This window comes from Pogona vitticeps, chromosome 7 (genome assembly GCF_051106095.1).
Source record: "Pogona vitticeps strain Pit_001003342236 chromosome 7, PviZW2.1, whole genome shotgun sequence".
In the NCBI taxonomy this organism is placed as follows: domain Eukaryota; kingdom Metazoa; phylum Chordata; class Lepidosauria; order Squamata; family Agamidae; genus Pogona; species Pogona vitticeps.
The window spans coordinates 9,868,228-9,889,938 of NC_135789.1; the positions used below are offsets into that span (position 1 = coordinate 9,868,228).

Consider the following 21,711-nt stretch of genomic DNA (forward strand, 5'->3'; position numbering starts at 1 on the left):
GAGAGAGAGTGTGTTTGTGTGTTTGTGTGTGTGTGTGTGAGAGAGTGTGAACAGCCCTGGAGGCCTGTTGACTCAATGGGTTGGCCAGAGACTATGGCATGGCGTTCCCTGCTGGGCCCAGGTTGTGGGGTTCTGTCACATTCACACCTGCAGTGTCTCTGGGGTTTACTCTGATGCCTGCCTCAGTGAGCATTATGGACCCTTTGCTGGTCCCAGTGTACTTGTGCAGCTTTGTCAGGTGGCACATGACAATTGACTTACTTGCCAGTTCATGGTTCCTGTTGCTTGAGTGACTCCCAGTCCTCTGATCCACGGTCTCAGTTATCCTCCACAGTCTCTTCTCTGCAAACCTCCCAATCCTGCACATCTGCCCACAGGTATTCCCATTCTGAGTTTGATTCTGCCTCTCCCAGGGTGACTGCACCCTTGGCCATCTCCATGGCACCCCCTAGTGCCCTGCTGGCACCTTCATCAGCCCCCCCAATCTATGGGTGGAGTTGCTCCTGCTGGTGGCTTGCTTTGCTCAAGGATACCCAATGTAGAGGGCATTGAAATCTAGAGGTGAATATTAGGAAACTCGAACAGGTTTGTCCAGGAGACCCACGCAGAAATCAAAGCAGGTCCCCATGTTCCAAGTACACGATCAAATACTGTGGAATTTGCTGTGGGTGTAAAATAAACGAATTCCTTTTCCTTTTTAACTGATCCATGGCATAAAGGCCCATTTGAATCAGTCTGGCTCTTTTTGGTGCCACCCCCCCCCCCACCGTGCTGCTAAAGGTTTCTACTTTTTGAAGCCAGAACAATTGGAATGGATTTTTCCCTTTGTGATCAATTGTTTCATTCTCCAAAGGATGGATGTGTGTGATTATGGGTGGCATTTGGGTGAAGTTCTGTGCTGGGCATGATGGTTTGAACAGTGGAAATCCCACCACTGTGGTCTTTTTTCCTAGTCTCTCTGAAGTATTGCTTAAAAAAGAAACAACTACTGAGTTTAGTGCTGGATCACCTAGTTTAGCGCTATATTACCTCTGCATGAACAAAGCAAAGATGGAACATTAATATGAAATAGCAACAACTCTGACAGCAAACTACAATGGATGTGGACGTGGAAGAACAGCATGACAGACAGAGGAGGAGAATGCTGAAGAGAGAACAAACATAGTGGAGAAAGCACAGTGGAACAGGGTCACAGTTAGGAACTGCAAAACCGCTTCCAGATTCTTGAAGAGGAGACATCGTGAAGAAGAAAGCATACAGGAGACTCCACAGGAGGACACGAGAGAGGCTGAAGTTCAGCAAAACAGAGTAATTAAACTCACACCCTACAAAAAGAAGATTTGTTGTAATAGGTGACTCCCTGTTGTGGGGGATTAGAACTGAACTATGCTGGGAAGATCCATGGACCCACCCAGTATGCTGTCTCCCTACAGGGAGACTAGGGATGTGATGGAAGATTGCCACCACCCATAAAACCTACGGAGGCATACCGCTTTCTTCTCATAGATGTAAGAATGAATGAAACACCAAGAGGAGCCGTGAAGAAATCACATCAGGCTATGAAGTGCTGGGAAGGAAACTCTAGGACTTTGAGGTCCAGAGAGTCTTCTTATATCCATCCTAGAAGTACTCAGAAGAGGAATAGAAAGGGAAAGAAAAATACTCTGGGACAACAACTGGCTGCAAAAGTAGTGCATGGGGTGAGCTTCCAGGAAGATGGACTGTTGTCAAGTGGTGGGTGGCAGCTCACAAAAACTTGGAAGAATATATTTGGCCACAGCATGAAGAACTTCATCAGGAGGGCTTTAAAATATATTGGAAGAGGGAGGGAGATGAAAACTTGGAGGAAAAGACAGATGAAGGCTTATGTACAGTAAGAAGAACAGAGCAAGGACCTCTAATGGGGTCCATTAATAATCTTAATAGAAATGTAGATAACAAAATAGGCTGCAAATCACTCAGTCTCCAGTGTCTATATACAAGTGACAGGGATATGGGAAACAAATAACTCAAAATGTTATTTCAGTAGAGAAAATATGACTTGACTGGAGTAACTGAAACTTGGTGGGATGACTCCAAAGGAATGGAATACAGCAATTGAAGGTTATAAATCGTTCACACCTCCTGAAAGAATAGAAAGGGATAAACATTCCTGTGTGGAAATGCAGGAGGATGAGCTCACTTGTCCCATTGATTGCATCTGGATTAATATAATTGGGGTAAAATAGAAAAGGAACATGGTGGTTAGAGTCTGCTATTTGACTGCCAAATTGGATGAAACCTTTGAAAAACAGATGGCAATAATTTCAAGGAGATGATATGTAGCAATAATGGGAGATTTCAGTTATCCTGGTATCATTTGGGAGAAGCATTCTGTCAAATATGGACCTTCCAAGAAATTCCTCCATTGTGTAGCTGATAATTTTCTCTTACTAAAAATGGAGGAAGAAAGCAGAGGAGTAGGATTCATCGAGGTGGCTTCACAAAAAAGGTCAGAGAGGACCTGAAAAAAGGACACTTACAGGAAATGGAAGGAAGGCCAAACCACAAAGCAAGAATACCGACAAGTAGCAAAGAATTGCAGAGATGGCATTAGGAAGACAGTAGCTGAGAATGAACTAAGGTTAGCAAAAGATGCTAAAAGCAACAAAAGAGCAGGTACATGAATACCAAAAGACAGGGAAAAGAACTAGGGGCTCAACTAGTCAGCATGGATGGAAAAATGACAAAGAAAAATTCCTACTGCAGCTCCATCTTTTTTAAAAAAATGTAATCTTTGATCCTCTATGCAGATGTGTACAAAGGGAGAGCACAGGATTGCAGCTTCAGACTGATAAATAGTCAAAGAGTACCTTACTACTTTAAATGTGTTTAGATCTTTGGGGCCAGATGAACTGCATCCAAGGATATTGACGGAACTAGCTGAAGAGATTTCACAACTGTCTATTATTTTCTTGAAAACATGGAGGTTGATGAAGTGCTAGATAATTGGAGGAGGGCTAAAGTTTTCCTTGTCTTCCAAAAGGGGGAATCTGGGAACTCCAGACCAATCAGCCTGACAAAAATCCCAGGGAAAATTCTGGAGCAGATTATATTTTGCACTGGTTAGGCCTCATGTACTGCATTCTGGACATCATGCTTTAAGAAAGATGCTTTAACAAACTGCAGCAAGTATAAGGAGGGTAACAGTGAGGAAGGCCTTATGAGGAAAGACTGAAAGAATTGGGCATGTTTAGCCTTCAATGAAGATGATCGAGGGGAGATATAATAGAACTTTTTAAATACTTGAGAGGTAGTCATACAGAGGAGGAGCAGAGTCTGTTCTTAATTGTCCCAGAGTGCTGGACATGTAATAGTGGGCTCAAGTTACAGGAAGCCAGACTTCAGCTGAATATAAGGAAAAACTACTGTTAGAGCAGTATAGCAATAGAGTCTGTTCAGCTTCGTTCTGTTTTCAGTCCATGCAGTGGCTCCAGGGAACCTAGAGTGGCCTGTTTGTGCCTTCACAGCTGGCAAGAGGTTTGTTCATTCATGGTCAGGGTGCTTGGATCTGCAGCTGGGGCTGCTCTTGAGGTATTCACATTATGTTTGACAAATAATGCACTAGGTACTGGTATCAGTTATTAATAATTGGAATTAAATGGAGATATGGGGCATGTTTGCTGTGTTTAGTTAGAGAAGGGTCTCCTGCTATGAATCATTTGCTGACCTTTACATGTGAAATTGTGCCACCTAACTGTAACCTTTTTCTGGTGGATGATGTTCATTTCTCAGTGTAAAAAAGTTTTTCTTCCCTTACAGTTTTTTTCATGGGCCAAGAACATTAGATATGTACTCAACCTGTTGGAAATGAGAGGTCATTCCCATTTGTATTATCAGTGCCCATACAAAGAGGACTTACCCCCATTTCCATTTTAAGCCTCTTGGCAATAAAACTGTAAGGGAAGAAGAACTTGTATCCATCTATATAGTTTTACGCTTTTCAGGCACTGGGGAACTTCAGCGCCAGACCCACATATGGGTGCTGTGACTTGAAGAATACTGGCACTGAGGTCATTGGATCCCTCAAAAGTGTAAAACTAGGTAGATTTATTTGACATCAGCTGTATGTAACTGACTTCTTTAGAGGCCTTGAGATCCCTCAAGTCCATGTCATCATTAATTGGGTGAAACGGTCGAGGGAGGATTCCTTACCTGTACTACAAATTTATCCTGCTCCCAGTAAATTGCCCTGAAGGATTTGGATTGAGCTGTAAATCCTTTTTAGTGTTCACGTCACAGTTATGCTTTTTTTGTGACTGTCTAATCCATACTGAAAAGGAGCTGGCAAGTGACTGGATATCTTTATTTCTTATGAGGTATTGTAGCACAGTGAGGCAGCAGAGGGTGCTGTTGCTCCAGGAATGGGCCAGCCGAAGTCCACAACTTAGCCAGGAGCTGCAGTTTTCAATCTGCTGTAGTTCTGCTCTGTGGTGCCTCACTATGCACAGGTCTCTGCGTCCCAGTTACCCCTTCCCCTGCCCATTTTCCGTTTCAGTGAGTTACCTTTTGTATTCAAATATAAAAGAGGTGGATCCTTAGGATTAGAAAAAATGGTTTTCAAGAGTCTTGTTGTCACACTGTGCCTTTTACCTCTTCATTTCATAAAGGGAAAATGGGTGCAGCACAAGTGCTTAAGGCTTCAGAGGGCACAGAATCGTACAACCACAGAATTATACAATTGAGGGGAATCCTAAGCATCATCTGTGTAAAATATCATTAATGCAGGTATAAGTAGTTTATGCATACAGATGCAAAATTAGAAGTGATTTATCTTTATAATTTAAATGGAATTGCAGTGCTTCTCACTGGAGTGTGGAGCACTGTGGCCTGCTTCAGAGTCTGTTCTAGGGCTGCTGCCTGTGGATGATATCTGTCTTCAAGGCCCCTGATTTCCCTCAAAGTTCTTAGTTTTTTTTAAAAAAACCTTTATACCAGACATGAATTGGACAGGCATTCAACTGGAGGACCAGTTGCTCAAGAGAAATCTTTGGCAGCCCCTCAAACTGAGTAAGGTAAAGGTAAAGGTTCCCCTTGACAATTTTTGTCCAGTCGTGTTCGACTCTAGGGGTTGGTGCCCATCCCCGTTTCCAAGCCATAGAGCCAGCATTTGTCTGAAGACAATCTTCCGTGGTCACATGGCCAGTGCAACTTAGACATGGAATGCTGTTACCTTCCTATTTATCTACTCGCATTTGCATGCTTTTGAACCACTAGGCTGGCGGGAGCTGGGACAAGCGACGGGCACTCACTCCATTGCGTGGATTCGATTTTACAGCTGAAGATCTACAGACCTTACAGCACAGAGGCTTCTGTGGTTTAACCCGCAGCGCCACCACATCCCAAACTGAGTAGTTGTCTCTAAAAGAGGACTTGTGGCCCTTAGGTGGTCAGCAGTTGGCCAGAATGTATCAGTGATAGCCTCTGACCCTTAAAAAGGACAGGAAGATGTGCCAGTCTGAAAAATTCAGAAGCTTTATTCTTGTTCCTTATGCAGACCACAACACTTCCTCCTTGCTCAATAAGGCATAGGCTCTGACATTCTCAAAGAGTTCTTGTCCTTGTTGGTCTGGAATATTGTTTTGTTTTGTTTTGTTTTATTCTGTTTTGTTTTGCATTGAGGGTGTTCCGGCAACAGGGACTGGCATAGAGCCACATATGAGGGCTTTAGAAGGTTATTTATTTTGTATTGGGGAAGAGTAGCTGTTCAATCCAGATAAGCAGTTCTAAAGAGGGCAGGAGAATTCCGTTTCATTTGTCTCAAGCAGGATTCTTGCATGGATAATTTGCCACTTCCTCTCAGCCATTCTGTTCTTGCTAATGAAGAGCTTTGTGTTGCCACTGTTCAAGTTTTTTTTTTTTTTGGGTGTAATTTGGGAGCACTTGTTTGGAGAGTTTTTTGAGGTCCCGCTGCATGATAACATTTTCTCAAACTTCCTTGTGAAATGGACACGTCTAAAAAGTGTTTTGGGCAGTGGAGAACTGATACGGCGATGCCTCTACAGAAAACCAGTTGATGCTTGTCTTTTAACAGCAAACATGGAAACTTGTCTGAAATATGGAATTGCTGGTGCCCCCCTCTTGCCCCATTGATTGGCAGGGGAGACATACAATTAGCAAATAATGCTATCTCTATGCATGGATATAATTGGTGCTTGAGTAGATAATTTTATTTCCTTGGAATTTTTACATTCCATATGAAATTTATGAAGGTGAATAAACTGAAACTTAATCCAGAAAAGACAGAGGTGCTCCTGGTCAGTTGAAAGACAGATCAATGAATAGGGATGCAGCCTGTGCTGGATGGGGTTACATTGCTTCTGAAGTTTGGGGCTGTTCCTGGATTCATTGCTGAACCTGGATGCCCAGGTTTCAGCAGTGGCCAGGAGTGCATTTGTACAATTATATCTAGTGTGCTAGCTGTGCCTCTTCCTGGAGAGGTCTGATTTAACTATGGTAATATATGCCTTATTTGCATCTTGGCTGGATTGCTATAACACACTATGTGAGACTGCCTCTGGAAAGGGCCAGGAAACTTCATCGGGTCTAAAATGCAGCAGCCGGATTACTGACTGGGGCTGGCTACGGGGAACATATGACTCCCCTGTTATAACAGCTCTACTGGCTGCTGACCCATTTTCAGGCACAGTCCTATAGAGCAGTGGTCCCCAACCTTGGGCCTCTAGATGTTCTTGGACTACAGCTCCCAGAAGTCTTCACCACCACCTATACAGGCCGGGATTTCTGGGAGCTGAAGTCCAAGAACATCTGGAGGCCCAAGGTTGGGACCACTGCTATAGAGCCCTAAACAACGTGGACTTAAGTTACCTCAAGGAGCACCTCTCCCTTCTCAAATGTTAAGATTGTCAGGAGAGGCCTTCCTCTCGGGCCTGCTGCCTTCACAGATTCATTTGGTGGGTACGTGGGAGAGGACCTTCTCTATTGCTGCTCCCAGGCTCTGGAACTCCTTCCCACTGGAAGCCAGGCTGACCCCATCTTTGCTTTCCTTCCGCAAGCAGGCAAAGACCTTTCTCTTCAGGCAAGCTTTCTTTGAGTGAATGGCTGCCGAGTGGGGTTTTTAAATGGATTGTTGTGCCTTACTGCACTGAATGTGTTTTGGTTGCTTATATATATATTTTGTATTGTATTAATTCATTCTCTATTCACTGTTACTAGGTTTCACTGTTATTATGCTTTTAATTGTTGTAAGTTGCCTTGGGTCCTTTTAAAGGAGAAAGACAGGTTAAAAATAATACAAACAAATAAGTGAACAAGCAAATATTCTGAGGAATAGAGGTTGATAGCAATGAGTAAAAGGCAATTTTTAAAATACCGGAGCGGTCTACATTCACACCAAGACAGGCTGAATAATTAATATTGAAACTAGCAGCTCTTTGGTATCAGTCATGTTTAGACCAGCATTGACTAGTCTGAATGGCTGTAGCTTTCCAGGTCTGGAGGGGAAGAGGCATCTTTCCATCATCTGCTAAAAAGTTCTCTTAACTGAATATGTCCAGGGTTGACCGTACAAACATCTGCACACAGAGCATGTGGGCTGCCACTGACTTTCCAGATTGATTTGACCAGATCTGTTGCTATGGCATAATTTCTTTTGTGGGTGTGGGATCATGAAGTCCTGTTCCCAGCCACCTCATATCATATTCAACTACCTCTCTGGCCTCTGCGATTTCAGCACAGTCATCTTCATAGCTGACCAGAGTACAGGTTGCTGTCCTCTAAAGATGCCGGCCACAGAGACTGGCGAAACGTCAGGAAGAACAACCTTCAGAACATGGCCAAAGGGCCTGAAAAACCCAGAACAACCATCTTCATAGCCTTCAGGACTTGACGTTTGCTTTTAAAGTGCAAATTTGAAGATTTAGCCATAAGAATTTTACTTCCTTAGCCACATTTGCTGCTCCAGAGAATCATGGCACACACAGGGTGTGGCTTACATACCCTTCCTTCTCCTCATTATAGGATTTAACGTGATCCCCTCGCCCTTAAATCAAACAAGGTACTGCAGAATCACCTAGCTGAAGATACAAATAATCTCGTGCCTTGTCCTCTCATTTGAGTATGAGGAAACACAAAATTATAATGCTTGCTTCTCAAGAAGGTGAGGTATTTTGTGGAACCATCAATGAGAAGAGAGAATGGGAAGAATTCACACACAAAATTAATTAGAATTGCATTTTATGCTTCCATGCATTTTATGCTATAATGCTTTAACACATAATGATGACTGCTGATTCACTGCATGGACTTCTGAGTATTAGAAGCAGTGGAGGTGTGATTTGCATCTTTTTCGGTAATCAAGCTTGTTGTTCTGTGCCCTCTCTAATATGTGTTCTTTGCTTATCAAAAGGGAATAGTTTTGTACAGAGGCAGTTTGCACAAATTACTAGGCAATGATGAGGAGAAAAAAATTAGTGTCCTTTATCTCACTTTCACCTGGAGTTGAGCAACCTTTTGTGGTTTGAGGATTCTTTGTTGATTGATGTATGTTGCAAAGTAACGAGAGCTCAGTCTGGTGAGAATGAAGTAAAAATTAGTGAATGTTCTGTAGTTCCTAAACCCAAAATGGATCAGGGGCCCTTGTAGCCCCTCCCTTGATCTCTGTACCAAGGCAGCATTTTGCAGTTTACAAGACATGTAGTTTGACTTCTTGCTTGAAAGAACATTCCTGGTAGTTTGACAGTCAGCTGTCAGGGTTTTTTCTTTCTAAAATCTTTACCCCAGTGTTTCACAGGTGGGCCTGGAACATGAAATTTGGCAGCTCCTTTAGAGTGCAGATAAAGCCAAGAAGGAGGATATGTCAGCAAAATCAATGTTAGCATTTATAGAAAAAACAGGAAGCTTAGCAGTATGATGGGCCCCACTTTAGAAAAGATGCCCAATTCTTTAGAAATTCAAACATAACTCTGCCCAGTCGACTGGCTTGTCAAGAGAGTTACTGACCTTTTTATTTTGTTTTGTCCCCATTTCTCCCCCCTCATCATTTTCCAATAAAGGATAATAGAATAATGATTTATTTCTGTGGGCCGGTGTTTTAATGCGTCTCTCCGTTATCCTTCCCTGACAGTCCGTGATTACAGCAAATGTTTTGCTCGTGACACTTGGATAATGACTCTTTAATAGAAGGATTAACCTCCTCTTTAATCACACTGCTGCCAGAGATTTCACCCATGCTTTCCAGTTCACGCTGGTCTGCGGGGGGGGGGGGGGGAAGCAGAATTAGCTCATTTTCTCCCATCTTTTGTGCTGGCACAGCAATCAAGAAGTGGTACTCCTCTTTGGGTGTGGATGTGTGCTTGTGTGTGCTGTTCATTTTAACTTCTTTTCTTTTACCACCTTGCAACCCTGAACACATGCCCTGTTTCCCCGAAAATAAGACCTAACCTGAAAATAAGCCCTAGTATGACTTTTCAGGATGCTCGTAATATAAGCCCTATCCCAAAAATAAACCCTAGGTAAGTGAAACCTTGTCCTCCACCCTTGTGCAGCAACCAGAAGATGACATGACTGTATTTGAATAAATGTAGATAGTTGAACATGAAAAAAATAAAACATCCTCTGAAAATAAGCCCTAATGCTTTTTTTGGAGCAAAAATTAATATAAGACCATATCTTATTTTTGGGGAAACACGGTAGATCTCATCTGAGTGCCTGCTGGCAAGCCAGGAGATGTCTTGTCCCCACCGAGGAGTCAGAGACAGACATTCTTATGTTCCAGTAGCACCAGGAACTACCACGAATGCCAGATACCGTTCTGACAGCATCTGATAGACGCAGATGAGTTGTTGGTATCTCAGCCAGCAGTTGCCTGTTGCAGCAGTAGGTCTGAATTGTTAGCATACTTCATTTTAAGAGGAAGTAAGTTTTTAGCTGTCATGTTTATGAAGAGACTGAATATCCAGAAACAAAGAAGACAAACAAGGACCTTTGCAGCACTTTAAATACAAAGAAGTATTTTCTGGCATAAGCTTTAGTTGATTAGACTTTCGCATTTGTCTTCCTTAACCACCCCCACCTCGGTTCCATCCTCCAGTCCCCTAGAGGAAGAAAGTTAGTATACTTAAGACAAGAAATAGGACAAGATCTTTGGCAGGTACGTAGCCAATTCTCTGCCTGTGGGGCTTCTTCAAACCTTCAAACATGCCCAAGAAAAGGTTAGAAAAATAAAAGTGGGACTGGTTAGATATTTACTGTATATCCATTTTTTTTGAGGGGTGAGGGTGTTTGAGAGGATTAAATGCTGTGACCCGTTTAAAAGCTGAAGCATTCCAAGAAATGTGGTTAACCTGTTGCTGAAAAGGAGAAACAGGGAGGCTCGAGGCCTGTAAAAGTTAGCCTTAGGACAGCATGTACCCCTGTGTTGTGCTTTGCCCCCCCCAACATTTGTGCTAGGCAGTCTGTTGGCCCCCCTTCTAAGTGAGATTTCATCTAACATAGAACCTAAGCAGGCAATTTGCCGTTGAACTAATTCTAGATTCGAGATTACTCCAAAGAATAAGTGAGGCTGGCTTCAGGTGTTTGAAATCCTGATATATACCTGGGAGGTGAGATCACCCAGAGGTGAGTCTGTTAAATGATATGCCCCTGCTGAGTGAAGTGGGTGGTAATGGATACCAACACACGTCAGCTTAAGGTCAAGGCTGGGTTTAAAAAAAGACCGCTAGACAGCATCCTATGATGCTTCTAAACTGCCTGAGCGGAGGAAACAGCCAGAACACAAGGAACCCTTTCCCTTTAGGAGAGGTGGCTAAGCTTATCTTTCAGGGATTTTTACCCTGTTGTGAATGCACATAATTAATTTTAATTATTATTAGTTTTTACAATGAAGGTTTTCCTCGATTTTATGATTAAAATTGGGTTTCACTTGTTTTTATTCTTTTATAGATATATAGTAAGCCACCTTAAGTGCTACTTCGTAGTGGAAAGGCAGAGTAGAGATATAGGGAGTTTCATGGCACAGTGGTTCAGCTGCAGTACTGCAGCCAAAACTCTGCTCATGACCTGGGTTCAATCCCAGGTAGCTGGCTCAAGAATGACTCAGCCTTGCCTCCTTCCCCGGTTGGTAGATTGAGTAGCCAGCGTGCTGTGCGGGAGAGGGTCAATGTGTAGCCTGCATAATTAAATTGTAAACTGCCCAGAGAGTGCTTTAAGCACTATGGGGTGGTATATAAGTAGCACACTTTATAAATGAATGAAAAATATCTGAGTGAGGAACCCCCAGAAGCTGTTCATTGCCTTGTGGTGCAAAACACACTTCAGTAGCGAGTCCACACCCCCACCTTGAAGTATAAAAACAACTTGAAAAACATTACAGCTGCGCTGTGAAAGTAGTAAAGTGTCCCTTGTAACTGTACAATACAATTCATATTTAACTTAGTGATCCCTTAGTTATCACAAAAAGGAATGGGTTACATGGGACATGTTATTTGTAACCTGGGGGACATCCAGCTCTGACCTGGATTCATCCATCCTCTCTTCTTATCTCTCTAGACTGTTTATTTCCACACATCTTTGGACCATCCCAGCATTGTTGTGATTATAGAGATCGTGGCGAAAGCCCAAAGACGGGACGGCACCCCACAGGACCTCTCGTGTGGTTTTGGGGTGCTTCGTTTGTTTGACAGCAAATCTGATCCAGCAAAACTGGGCTTGAAGGAAAAAGGGTGCGTATGCTGGTGCAAACCAGGACAGATCCGGATATAATTGATTGTATACCCTAAGTCAAGGTTCACGTGTTGCTTGTTGTATTACACCTCATGTCTCTGCAGACAGAGATGTCAACACGGCATACTTCCAGAGTGCTTTGCTTACAACATGTTCTAAGGCTTGTTAGCAAAGCAGACTTTGCATACAGAAGTCCCATTTTCAGTTCAGGATGGATGGGAAACATACCAGTCTTCAAGAACCTAATGGATGAGATAGAATTAGAACTGTGGAGTTGAAAGGGAACCCAAGGGTCTTCTGGTCTGACTCCCCCCCCCCCAGCAGTTGTAGGTAAAACAATCTCTGACCGCTGACCATCCAACTCTGTTTAAAAGCCCCAGTGAAAGAGACACTATCTGCATCAGATGTGGACTCCTGCATTGTTGAACAGCTCTTGCTGTCTGATGTTCATCCTCATGTTTCATCAGGATGTCTTCTCTTGCGATTTGGATCCTTTGGTTCAAGTGGAAAGAAACTAGATAAGTGAGAACAAGGAATTTAGTGAATATTGTTTCAGTTCTTAAAAGAAAGGGCCCAACACTCAGCTCATCCTTTCCCCTGATGTACATTTCTTCTGCATTTGTTATTTCCTCACCACCCACCCTTGCACATACAAATGGGAACGTAATACCCCAGAAATACAAAGACTGTTACTTTAAAATGTTTAAGGTGTCAGAACTCTCTAATGTCAGATGACATGCATTAAAATTCAGTGAAATAAGAAGGTGTTAGAAATCACACCTAATGCTAATACTGTTTCAGGGAGAAAGAAGGGTCAGCAAAATAAAATGGACGAAGAAGGATGGGGCAGGGCAATCCTAATTTGAAGATACACCAGCTGCAAGGGCTTTGGAATAGGCTGAAGCCTCTTCTGCTAGCCAAAAATCCCCCTCATGCTGACAGAACTCTTCTTCTCCAGCAGAATGCTCTTACTTCAGAGCCTGGCCAGCAGAGGAGCCAAAAAGGGAAGGGGAAGGGGCAGAGCGGAAGATGAGTGGATTGATGCCAGATGTAAACTTTTTCAAGACCAGGGACAATGTTAAGCTGAGGCAAGGGCAGCCCTTCATGGTTTCCAACATCCCAAGCCTGGGATGGTTGGGACTTCAGCACACCTTCAGCTGCTCCTGGGCCATCTTGACAAGTTGGGATTATGCTATAAATCAGAAGCACAGCAAGTTAGGGAAGTCCTGGCAGAAGATGAAGTTGAGGCTTTCCCTCAAGGGTAAGGAAAGTGGAAGGGGCAAAGAACTGAAGCATCCTTCTTATAGACCAGATGGGCGGGGTACAAATCAAATTAAATAAATAAATAAATAAATCCAGATATCTGTCTCATAAAAACAAGAATCTTTTGGCTACTGGGTTTTCTGCTTAGATATTAGAGTTCCTGGGTTTTATCTACTTTTTCTTTTTGGAAAAACACCTTCATTCTTATAACCTGCCTCTTTCTTCCACAGGCTCAGTCTGTATCATGGGACTCCACGAGCCCTCTTGCATCCACTGCTTCAGGATCCAATAGAAAGTATGTTGATTTTCATGTTCTTAGTTTGACATATGGGAGATGTTAGATCCAGAATATCCTGCAGGAAAGTCTGTAGAAAAAGTTTCAAAGGGGTGAATGGAGGAAGGGTATATCTGGGGAGAGAACAGAAGAGGCTCTTACTCTGTCTCTCTTTCCACTCTCCTCACAAGTCATTTCTAAACTGTCTGCCACATAAAGGACCTGAATGAACCTGAAGTTTTTTTCCACAGAAGAAGCTGTCTGACCTGTCTCTTGTGCCTCTTCGTAGTCACATGCTATGGCTATACCTGTTTCTAGTCAATCTCCTCTGGGATAGATAATTCTGGCATGGATGCTGCGTTTTGTGGTTTTGTGAAATACTCAACTATCCCACAAACTGCACCAGAGCACAGACAGAGTTCTGATTCCTGTCCTCTGAAGATGCCGGCCACAGAGACTGGCGAAATGTTAGGAAGAAAAACCTTCAGAACACGGCCAGACAGCCCCGAAAAACCTACAACAACCATCAGATCCCGGCCGTGAAAGCCTTTGAGAATACATAGTATGCACTGCTGGATAGCTCCGCAGCTTAGGCTTCAGGCTGTGGAACCAGAGGTTGGGAGTTTGATTCCCTCCACTGTACCTCCTTGACAAAGGCTGGGCTTGATGGATCTATAGGGTCCCTTCCAGCTCTGCAGTTCTAAGATTACAGATTATTATATTTCAAGAAACAATAATGAAAGTGGCATCATAAAACATTGAAATAGTGACACCTGAAGTAAGATATTGAAGGACAGCATCGATACCTTTAGAAGAGAGACACCAGTGTTCGATGTACAGAGCTGGCAACAGTGAAACTGTGGTGTGAGAAGTGGAGCTTGTTGTCTACATGACAAGCAAGATCCAGTACTTGCTGTTTACCAGGCTTATTTTTGGCCATTGTTCTTCTGCACCTTTACAAAATGTGCTCTCCTCTGTTTCTGTAGAGAACAAGTACTTGATTGTGGTGGATGGCAGTCACCTGCAGTGCACCTTGCAACCACACCCACCCTTGGAGGCTGTGTATCACCTCCTCCCTGAGAACATCCCTGTGTCCAGCCTGCAGAGAATCCCTGGGGTCATAGCAGCACATGAAGGTATGTCAAAAAAAAAAAAAAAAAAAACAGGGGCGGGTAATGCCCTTAGTGGGTCATTGAAGTGTTTCCACCAGCAGGAGGACAAATAGGTTTCTGTCCCCCTTAGAACCTTTGTCAAACTTGGAGCTACAGAATTTAGGAATAGTTGTGGGGAGAAGCAGAAAAGTCCAGCTTTCTTCCTGGCCAGCCACGGCAGCTCTAGATACTTAAGTTTAAAAAAGGGAGATAGCAAAAGGCTTGGAGAGTCAGCCTACAGTGTGGAGTTATCAGTTAGTTAATCATGTGTTGTCAAGTTGGAACCAGCTTATAGCAAACCTAATAGGGGTTTCAAGGTAAGCATGATATTTAAGGAATGGTTTTTACCAGTTTTTACCAGTTCCACTCTCCCAATGAGTTTCCATGGCCAGGTGGGGATTCAGACCCTGATGTCCAGAGTCCTAGTCTGTCAATCTATCCACTAGACCATACAGGGTACCTTTAAAGTTATCAGGTTGCATCTTAAGGATGTAAAAATCAGTTCCCTCTTTCCATCTCTAAAGACAAAGCGCTTGAATGCTCTCAGCAAACTGTTGTCTTTTAGTTGAAGCAGTGCTTATTTATTGTTTTACTTTTGGAGGAGTATATGAGGTCTTCCCCCGTGTAAAACTTACTTGGTTTACTTGTGCTTTCTCTTCTTAATTTGTGAGCTTGGCTTTAAATCACTAGACAGTCCAGACTTTTAAGAGTTTGGGAGAAACAAACTGCTTGTACCCCAAGTAAACCAGGAACTGACGGATGTTGTGGATTTTTCGGGCTGTTTGGCCATGTTCTGGAGAACAGGGCCAAACAGCCCGAAAAACCCACAACAACCATTGGATCCCAGCCGTGAAAGCCTTTGAAAACACATAAAACCAGAAACTCTTTAATCATCTGGCCCAGTGCCTTGCCAAAACAAGGCCAGGTAGGAGTATTCTTGACTATTCTGTAAACTTTCCATAGAGCTCATGTCTGGAGCTCTTGAATCACACTTAAATATCAACGACCAGATTCCTAATGACTTTGAGCTCTAGGGAAGGCTTGGCTGCAGGTGGGCCATTTATCTCACTGCTAGAAGGGCTGTCCTTATAGTGACAACCACAGAGCTGTGGGACTGGAGATCATGGGCCTTGGATTTGCCCATCCTGGACTGCAGATTTAGCAGCAGGTATGCAATGCACCAAGCCGCAGTCATGAAAATAATTTCTAATTTCATGTCTCTAGATATAAATGAGCATGCACAGGTATATGCAAATCAATGTCCTCTTTTCCTCCTTATGTTTTGGAGATTTATGTTTTCCTTTTTGGTAAAGCGAAAGCGGCACCTTGGCTGGAGATGAGGGTGGCTCTTCTTCGTGGCCACTGGCTACTTGCCTCCAACTGGAAACTCTTTAAAATTCAAGGCTGAACAAATTCTGGACATGTCAGAAGACCTCCCTGAGTGGTCCAGGCTTTAAGGCTTATTAGGGAAACGGTAGATGAAATCTGAACAATTCTAATGAAATCCTATTGTGTATTTCCTTGCTTTTTATTTTACTTCATTTCCCCCTCCCCTTTATCCACTTTCCTTGAATCTTTGAAGTACAGTATGTGGGCTATAAATGTAACTAATGGCCAGTTCTGGGTGCTTGAAGTGGGATGTGTTACTTTGAAGAAAACCAGTGTCCTCCAAAGTTAAAAACTCTGCCGCTTCCGTTCTTGTTTGTTCTCTTTATCCAAGGCAGCTCAGCAGTAAATACTACTTGGTTTCTGGACATAAAAGAGCTGGAGGCCTGAAATTGGCTTCAAATGGGCACTTCCAGCCAAATGTACCCTGTAATTTGATACACTGAAGCTTCAGATAACAGCCTCCCTGAAATTGAGAAGGTATATTTGGCTCCCAAAATTGAATTAAGGCAGATTCTAGTGTTAGCAAAGCTAATTTGTTAGAAAGTCTTGTTCCCGCCACTTCCCGTGGCTCTTAAACCGCTCCAGCAACCAAAGACATATTATTTCTTTCTGTTGCTGGATGCTTTATATGTCATCGGGGCTGCTTTAGCTAACTATACAGTGGAAGGCTCCATAGTGCTCAGTTGTGGATCTTAGGGAGTAAAAGAATCTTAATCACCGGCTCATGTCATTGTTTGCTTCTGGGACCTTTTTGGTGTGAAGACTTCAGGTACTTCAAGTATAGAAGAAAAAAGAATGCTTTTCTTTAGCTCAAGAATTCTGCAGCCTGTCCCGGAAACCAATTTGGAAAAGAGGAACAAATTGGGATAATTCTGGAATAGTAGTGGTCATTGTTCTTTCTTTTATAAATTGTAGAATATATTCCAGCAAAACATTACAGCATCCCTTTTTTTTTTTTTTTTTGAGATGACTGTCCCACCAAGTGTTCAAGAGCTCTGCTCTTCTTTCTAGCGGTGTCCTGGGAATTCAAGAAGCTTGATCAGTCACCTCTTCTGACAAGAGTCATCCATCTCACACTTCACTGCTGTTTTGGCCTCAAAACTTCTCAAGCGACAAGGAGCTTAGCAACCTTGATGCTTCTAGCAAAGTCACTTGAGTGGCTGTGCAGAGTCTTAGAGCAGGTCACACCTCCCTGGCCTCCATTAGTGTAATAGAGATGGATGGATCCTGCAGCTGAAGGGAGAGTCTTGGGGGTTCTGCAGAGCTGCTGGCACAGCACAGAAGAGGGGAGGACTGGGCTTGCTTATTTCACACACTGCCACCCCATCTTGCCTCCTCTGTTCATGCTCTGCTATTGACTACATACAGCTATCCAAATTTGCCCCTGAGTAATTCACTGTCACAAAAAATCTGGAGTAGTTTTTCCTAGCCAGTTTGAAAAGCTCAGAAGAGGCACCCAACCATCTCTTCCAACCTCTTTTGTTTCCCCCAAATCCCCTTCCCAGCCATCTTCTGAACTCATTTCCCTCTTCCCTGACACTATATTTTTTCTGAAAACCCTTTCAAGTACCATTAGCGAGCTTCCTTCTTTCCTTCCTTTCCTTTCCCCCCCCTTTTTTTTGCTTCCAAGCTTTATTGTTGGACCCCTTGATTGGCCTATCTTGTGGACAGCTTCTCTACCCTTCCGTAGTTGGGGCTGTAATTTCACAGTTGTCAGGTACATATCAATAGCAATCTGACTGCTGTGAAGGAATATGTAAAACAATGAGATCATTTTAAAAATGTTCTAAGCTTTGCTCTTAGCCTTCTAGTTTATGGTTGGTACTCTACAATTGCAGAGGGACCAGAAGAGTGGATGATTGCAGTACAACTTTCTCCTGACAACTGCCCCCGGGGAAGTGTGAGGAGCTGAGCCAAAGGGAGAACAGCTGTTCCCATGTTTTCCTGATGTGCTGTCTTGGAATGATTGAACAGTACAATTTGTTGCCTGGAGCACTTCTGTTGCAGGGCTCAGATGTCATCAGCGATTTTAGCATTCTTTCTGATCAGTTGTATGCAAGTTGTGGGTTTGTTTTTTTTCATGTGGGAGGTGTTTTACTCCCCCCCTTCCCCTGAACAAGATTTTATTCACCTTATTGCTTTTTCCCCCAGGGCCTTGCACAAATATTGCCCTCCTTGACCTTCCAGTGTGGTAGGACAATTTTCATTTGTGCTAAAACTATGCTGAAGAAAAGGGCATGTTGTTGAGCCAGAGTGGTATCACAATAGTTCAGAAGTTTGGGCTGGGGAGTCAGGAGATTCGGGTTCATGTCTCCTGAACCACAGAAATCATTAGCTGACATTGGATCAGTCATTTTCTCCCTCTCAGCTTGACCCACATTACAGAATTGTTAAGAACCGCCAGATAGCTCAGTGGTTTAGGTCTCTGGCTGTGGTTGGAAGTTCGATTCCCCACTGGCCCTCCTTTGACAGGGGCTGGACTTGATGATCCATAAGGTCCCTTCCAGCTCTGCATTTCTGAGTTTATTATCATTATATGACACAGCTTTGGATATTGCCTTTTAATGATGTATGCCACCTTTGTATATTCATTGTTTTGTTCTTAAATATTGACTTTCAGTAATGTAAGCCACTTTGGGTCCTTTTCTAAGGAGGAGGAGGGGTAAAAATATTTAACACAAAATAATAATAAATAAATACTGTGCTCTTGGAAGAAAAAGCTGGACATGAATGTAAGTAATAGACAGATATTAATAAATAGCTGATTCATACATGCAAGACTATTGGATATACAAGGAGTCTCCTTTAAGACCCTTGAAGTGCTTCTTAAAAAACAGTTATAAGCCATGAAGTCTGAAAACCTGGGGGTAGGGGAGAGTACGGTAGCATTCTTGAAGCTAACCAGTTTATTTCAGGTTTGAGGTTTCATAGGTTGTATTTTAAAAAGTAGTTTCATATTTTGCTGAGGATTTTTTGGGGGGGCTGGGCTTTCTTTTGGACTCTCCCACCTCATGGCCTGGGGGTGGAGCCTAGGGGGTGGGGCTTTCTAATTTAAATGAGGGTGTCCCAGGAAATTCTCAAATTATTTGATTCTATCTCTGACCCTAATATGTAAATAGGTAAGCCAATTAGAATTGCATATACCTGGGAGGCAGGAAAGTTTTAAGGGTCGGATCATACTTCTGCACTATTAGAGAGCAGGCTGGGTAGATGGGGCTCGTCAGCCATGGAAGGCAGCCCCATCTAGGAGAATCAAACCTCCACTGCCTTGTGGCTATATCCACTGATGGAAAAGGCTTCAAAAGTTAACCTAGAGGCAAAATCTGGAGCTGGAGTCCTGAAGGCAGTTTGTGTCGTTCTGCCAACTCCTGCGACGTTGCTGGAACCAGTTCTGTTGGCTCTTGCCTTTCCATTGGACCATTTCAACAATGTGGAGAGGGGGGATCTGCTGCTTGGGTAACAACCTATCCTCCATATTACTTTCCCCAGGCTTCATGCTCTGGAGAGGACACTCTTCGATACAGAGCACGTTACCAGGGTCTCTCGAGACTGAAGGATGCCTATGCTAGTTTCATATTAGAATAGTAGGGTCAAACAGAATCTGAATAGGCTAAGGCATCCTTTGCATTGAATGCAATCAAACCATAATTGAGGGATGCACGCCTAAGCAGAAAGCCTATGTGAAGTGTTGGGGCTCCCATCTTCGCCCACCTGCTCTCGGGGAACAGGATGGCTTTTCTTATGGGTATAACCATGTGAAGAACCGTGCTGGATTAGACCAAAGGCCTGTCTGGTCCAGCATTTCCTGTACACAACAGGAAATGTGGAAGGCATCATTTGCATGCAAGGAAGGATAGAAGCCCCTAGGTTCAGAAAAGTCAAGTTTCTGAGCCTGAGTCATTCTGAATATCATTTCATCTTCCAGGACATTCTCAGGTGCAAGCAGTGCAAGTCTTTGGGTCTCCAGAAATTTTACAAAATTTTTGCAACGTGTTGGTTTCCATAAATAGGCTTCCATGCCCCTGTAGCCAGTCTTCCTTGCTTAATCCTTGCCTTTTCTTGGTTTTCTTCCGTCCTGTTCCATTTATATAGCAAGTAAAACTGACCTTTTATTTCTTTCACTGGTCTTCCACCACTTCTTTACTTTATCTCAGCAAGAGAGTTCTTCTTGAATGGCTTTCATATTTTGCCTGGGGACCCTTGTTAGCTCCATCTGACATATTAGTCCACAAAACCTGATGCCAGAATGTGCAGGTTCATCTTTCAGGTGTCTCAAAACCCATTGTCATTTCTGTTACTATAGGGAGAATGGCATCTGGGGCTGCACAATGAATCTCCTCACCAAGGCATACATCAGTACGTTAAAGAAAAAAAGATTTAGTGATTATTACTTTCGAGGGGAAGAGAAGACAAATGCAAGCATAGCTCCCATGTCGTATATATTAAATTACCATAATATGCCTCTCCAGTAGCAGTGTTTACACAACATTTATTTCAACAGTTAATAAGCAAATGTAGAGTAGATATTAAATCACAGAAATGTGTCTTTGTGGTAGCAATTGTTGCAATATGTTTTCTAATAATTGAGAAACACATTTCATTTCTCTCCTAAGTCTTGTGGAATATAGCCTCTATTACAGTGGTTTATTAGTTCAGTCAATTCTGGCAATCTCAAGAATTTTGCTCAGCCGGCTGGAGTCAGAGGCCATCACATCCATTTTCCAATATTGCACTCAGGCTGCTTCAGTTTCTACTTACACAAGTCCTAAACCCATCTTCCCTATTGTCATAAATGAATCACCTATTACACTTGATAACGTTGTCAGTGGATTATGAGTTATAGTCCCATCAAAAAATTGCCAGAATCCATTCCCATGCAGCCTTGTAGTCTTAGTGTCCTTGTGCATATTTCTTTTCCCTTGCATTGAATATTGATTCTCACATTCCGAAACCTTGACGTTTTGAAAATATTTGTATGATAAACATGAATAGCAGCTATATGATATTTCATACTAAGTTTCTCTCCGTGTTAAAACAAAGTGGCATGTGATAATGTGTATGGAAAGCTAACGTTTCTTCAGAAATCTCAGGCTGTGGATTTCAGACACACACCCACCCATAGATACTAATGGTAAAATTCTCTGAGTGCTCTGGTATCTGAAAATTACAACAGGGAGATAATCAACAATCACAACAAAAGGCAGTTTGGGCAGTAGTAAAAGAACCTTTAATGCTGGTGTGGGGCAGGTCCTGTGTTGCAGTCCCTCCCCCCACCCGACCTTCCAGGTATAGTACAAGCAGGCACAAATGACAAGGAAAATAATGAATGGAAGAAATATAGAACAGGGTCTGAAGATGGCTGGAAGCTCAGCTTCTGATTTTTAAGAAATGCCTGTTCAAAGAGGCTAAACAGGAAAAATTGCCCATGCCCCATGGCCTATTTCAAAGGTAAGTCACTGATTCGGGAGGCTTCCAGGAGAGGCATTCTCTCTCTTTCTTCCTTTTTTGAAAAAAAAAGTTTGAAGGGCACTGGGAACTTCACTTTGCTCACACCTGCTTTAGCGTGTGTAGACAGGATTAAAAGTTGACACTGAAATCAGCCTAAGGATAAGGTTCACATTTCTGCTTGATGCAATGTTGAGCTGTCTTCGAACTGTCCTTGCTTCCATTTGTGTGGAGGGCAGAAGCTTGCCTTTGGCTGCCCTGCCGTCATCAACGACTGTCTTTGCAGAGGATCCCTTGCAGAAGCCACGACTCATGAAGACCGTGACATGCTACTTGGAGAAGCTTTCCATCCACCTGTACCCTTCGCTGGAGAAGTTTGAGGAGGAGCTGTTGGACTTGCTCATGAGTGATGAGGTACATTTGCAGACATGAAAAATCGGCAAGTGCAAAAATGGGAAGGATGTGATC

The 21,711-nt window shown here is 43.0% G+C and overlaps 1 protein-coding gene across 4 annotated transcripts in view; it reads left to right on the forward strand.

Annotated features, from left to right (window-relative positions):
• NPHP4 (nephrocystin 4) overlaps nucleotides 1–21,711 on the forward strand; it is a 106,849-nt gene that overhangs the window by 8,147 nt on the left and 76,991 nt on the right. For all 4 annotated transcript variants that reach the window (XM_072977752.2, XM_020800015.3, XM_020800018.3 and 1 more), the window contains exons 5-8: nucleotides 11,548–11,720; nucleotides 13,215–13,279; nucleotides 14,245–14,394; nucleotides 21,530–21,657. In XM_072977752.2, coding sequence (XP_072833853.2) covers nucleotides 11,548–11,720; nucleotides 13,215–13,279; nucleotides 14,245–14,394; nucleotides 21,530–21,657 — 516 coding nt within the window. The remainder of the gene's footprint in view (nucleotides 1–11,547; nucleotides 11,721–13,214; nucleotides 13,280–14,244; nucleotides 14,395–21,529; nucleotides 21,658–21,711) is intronic.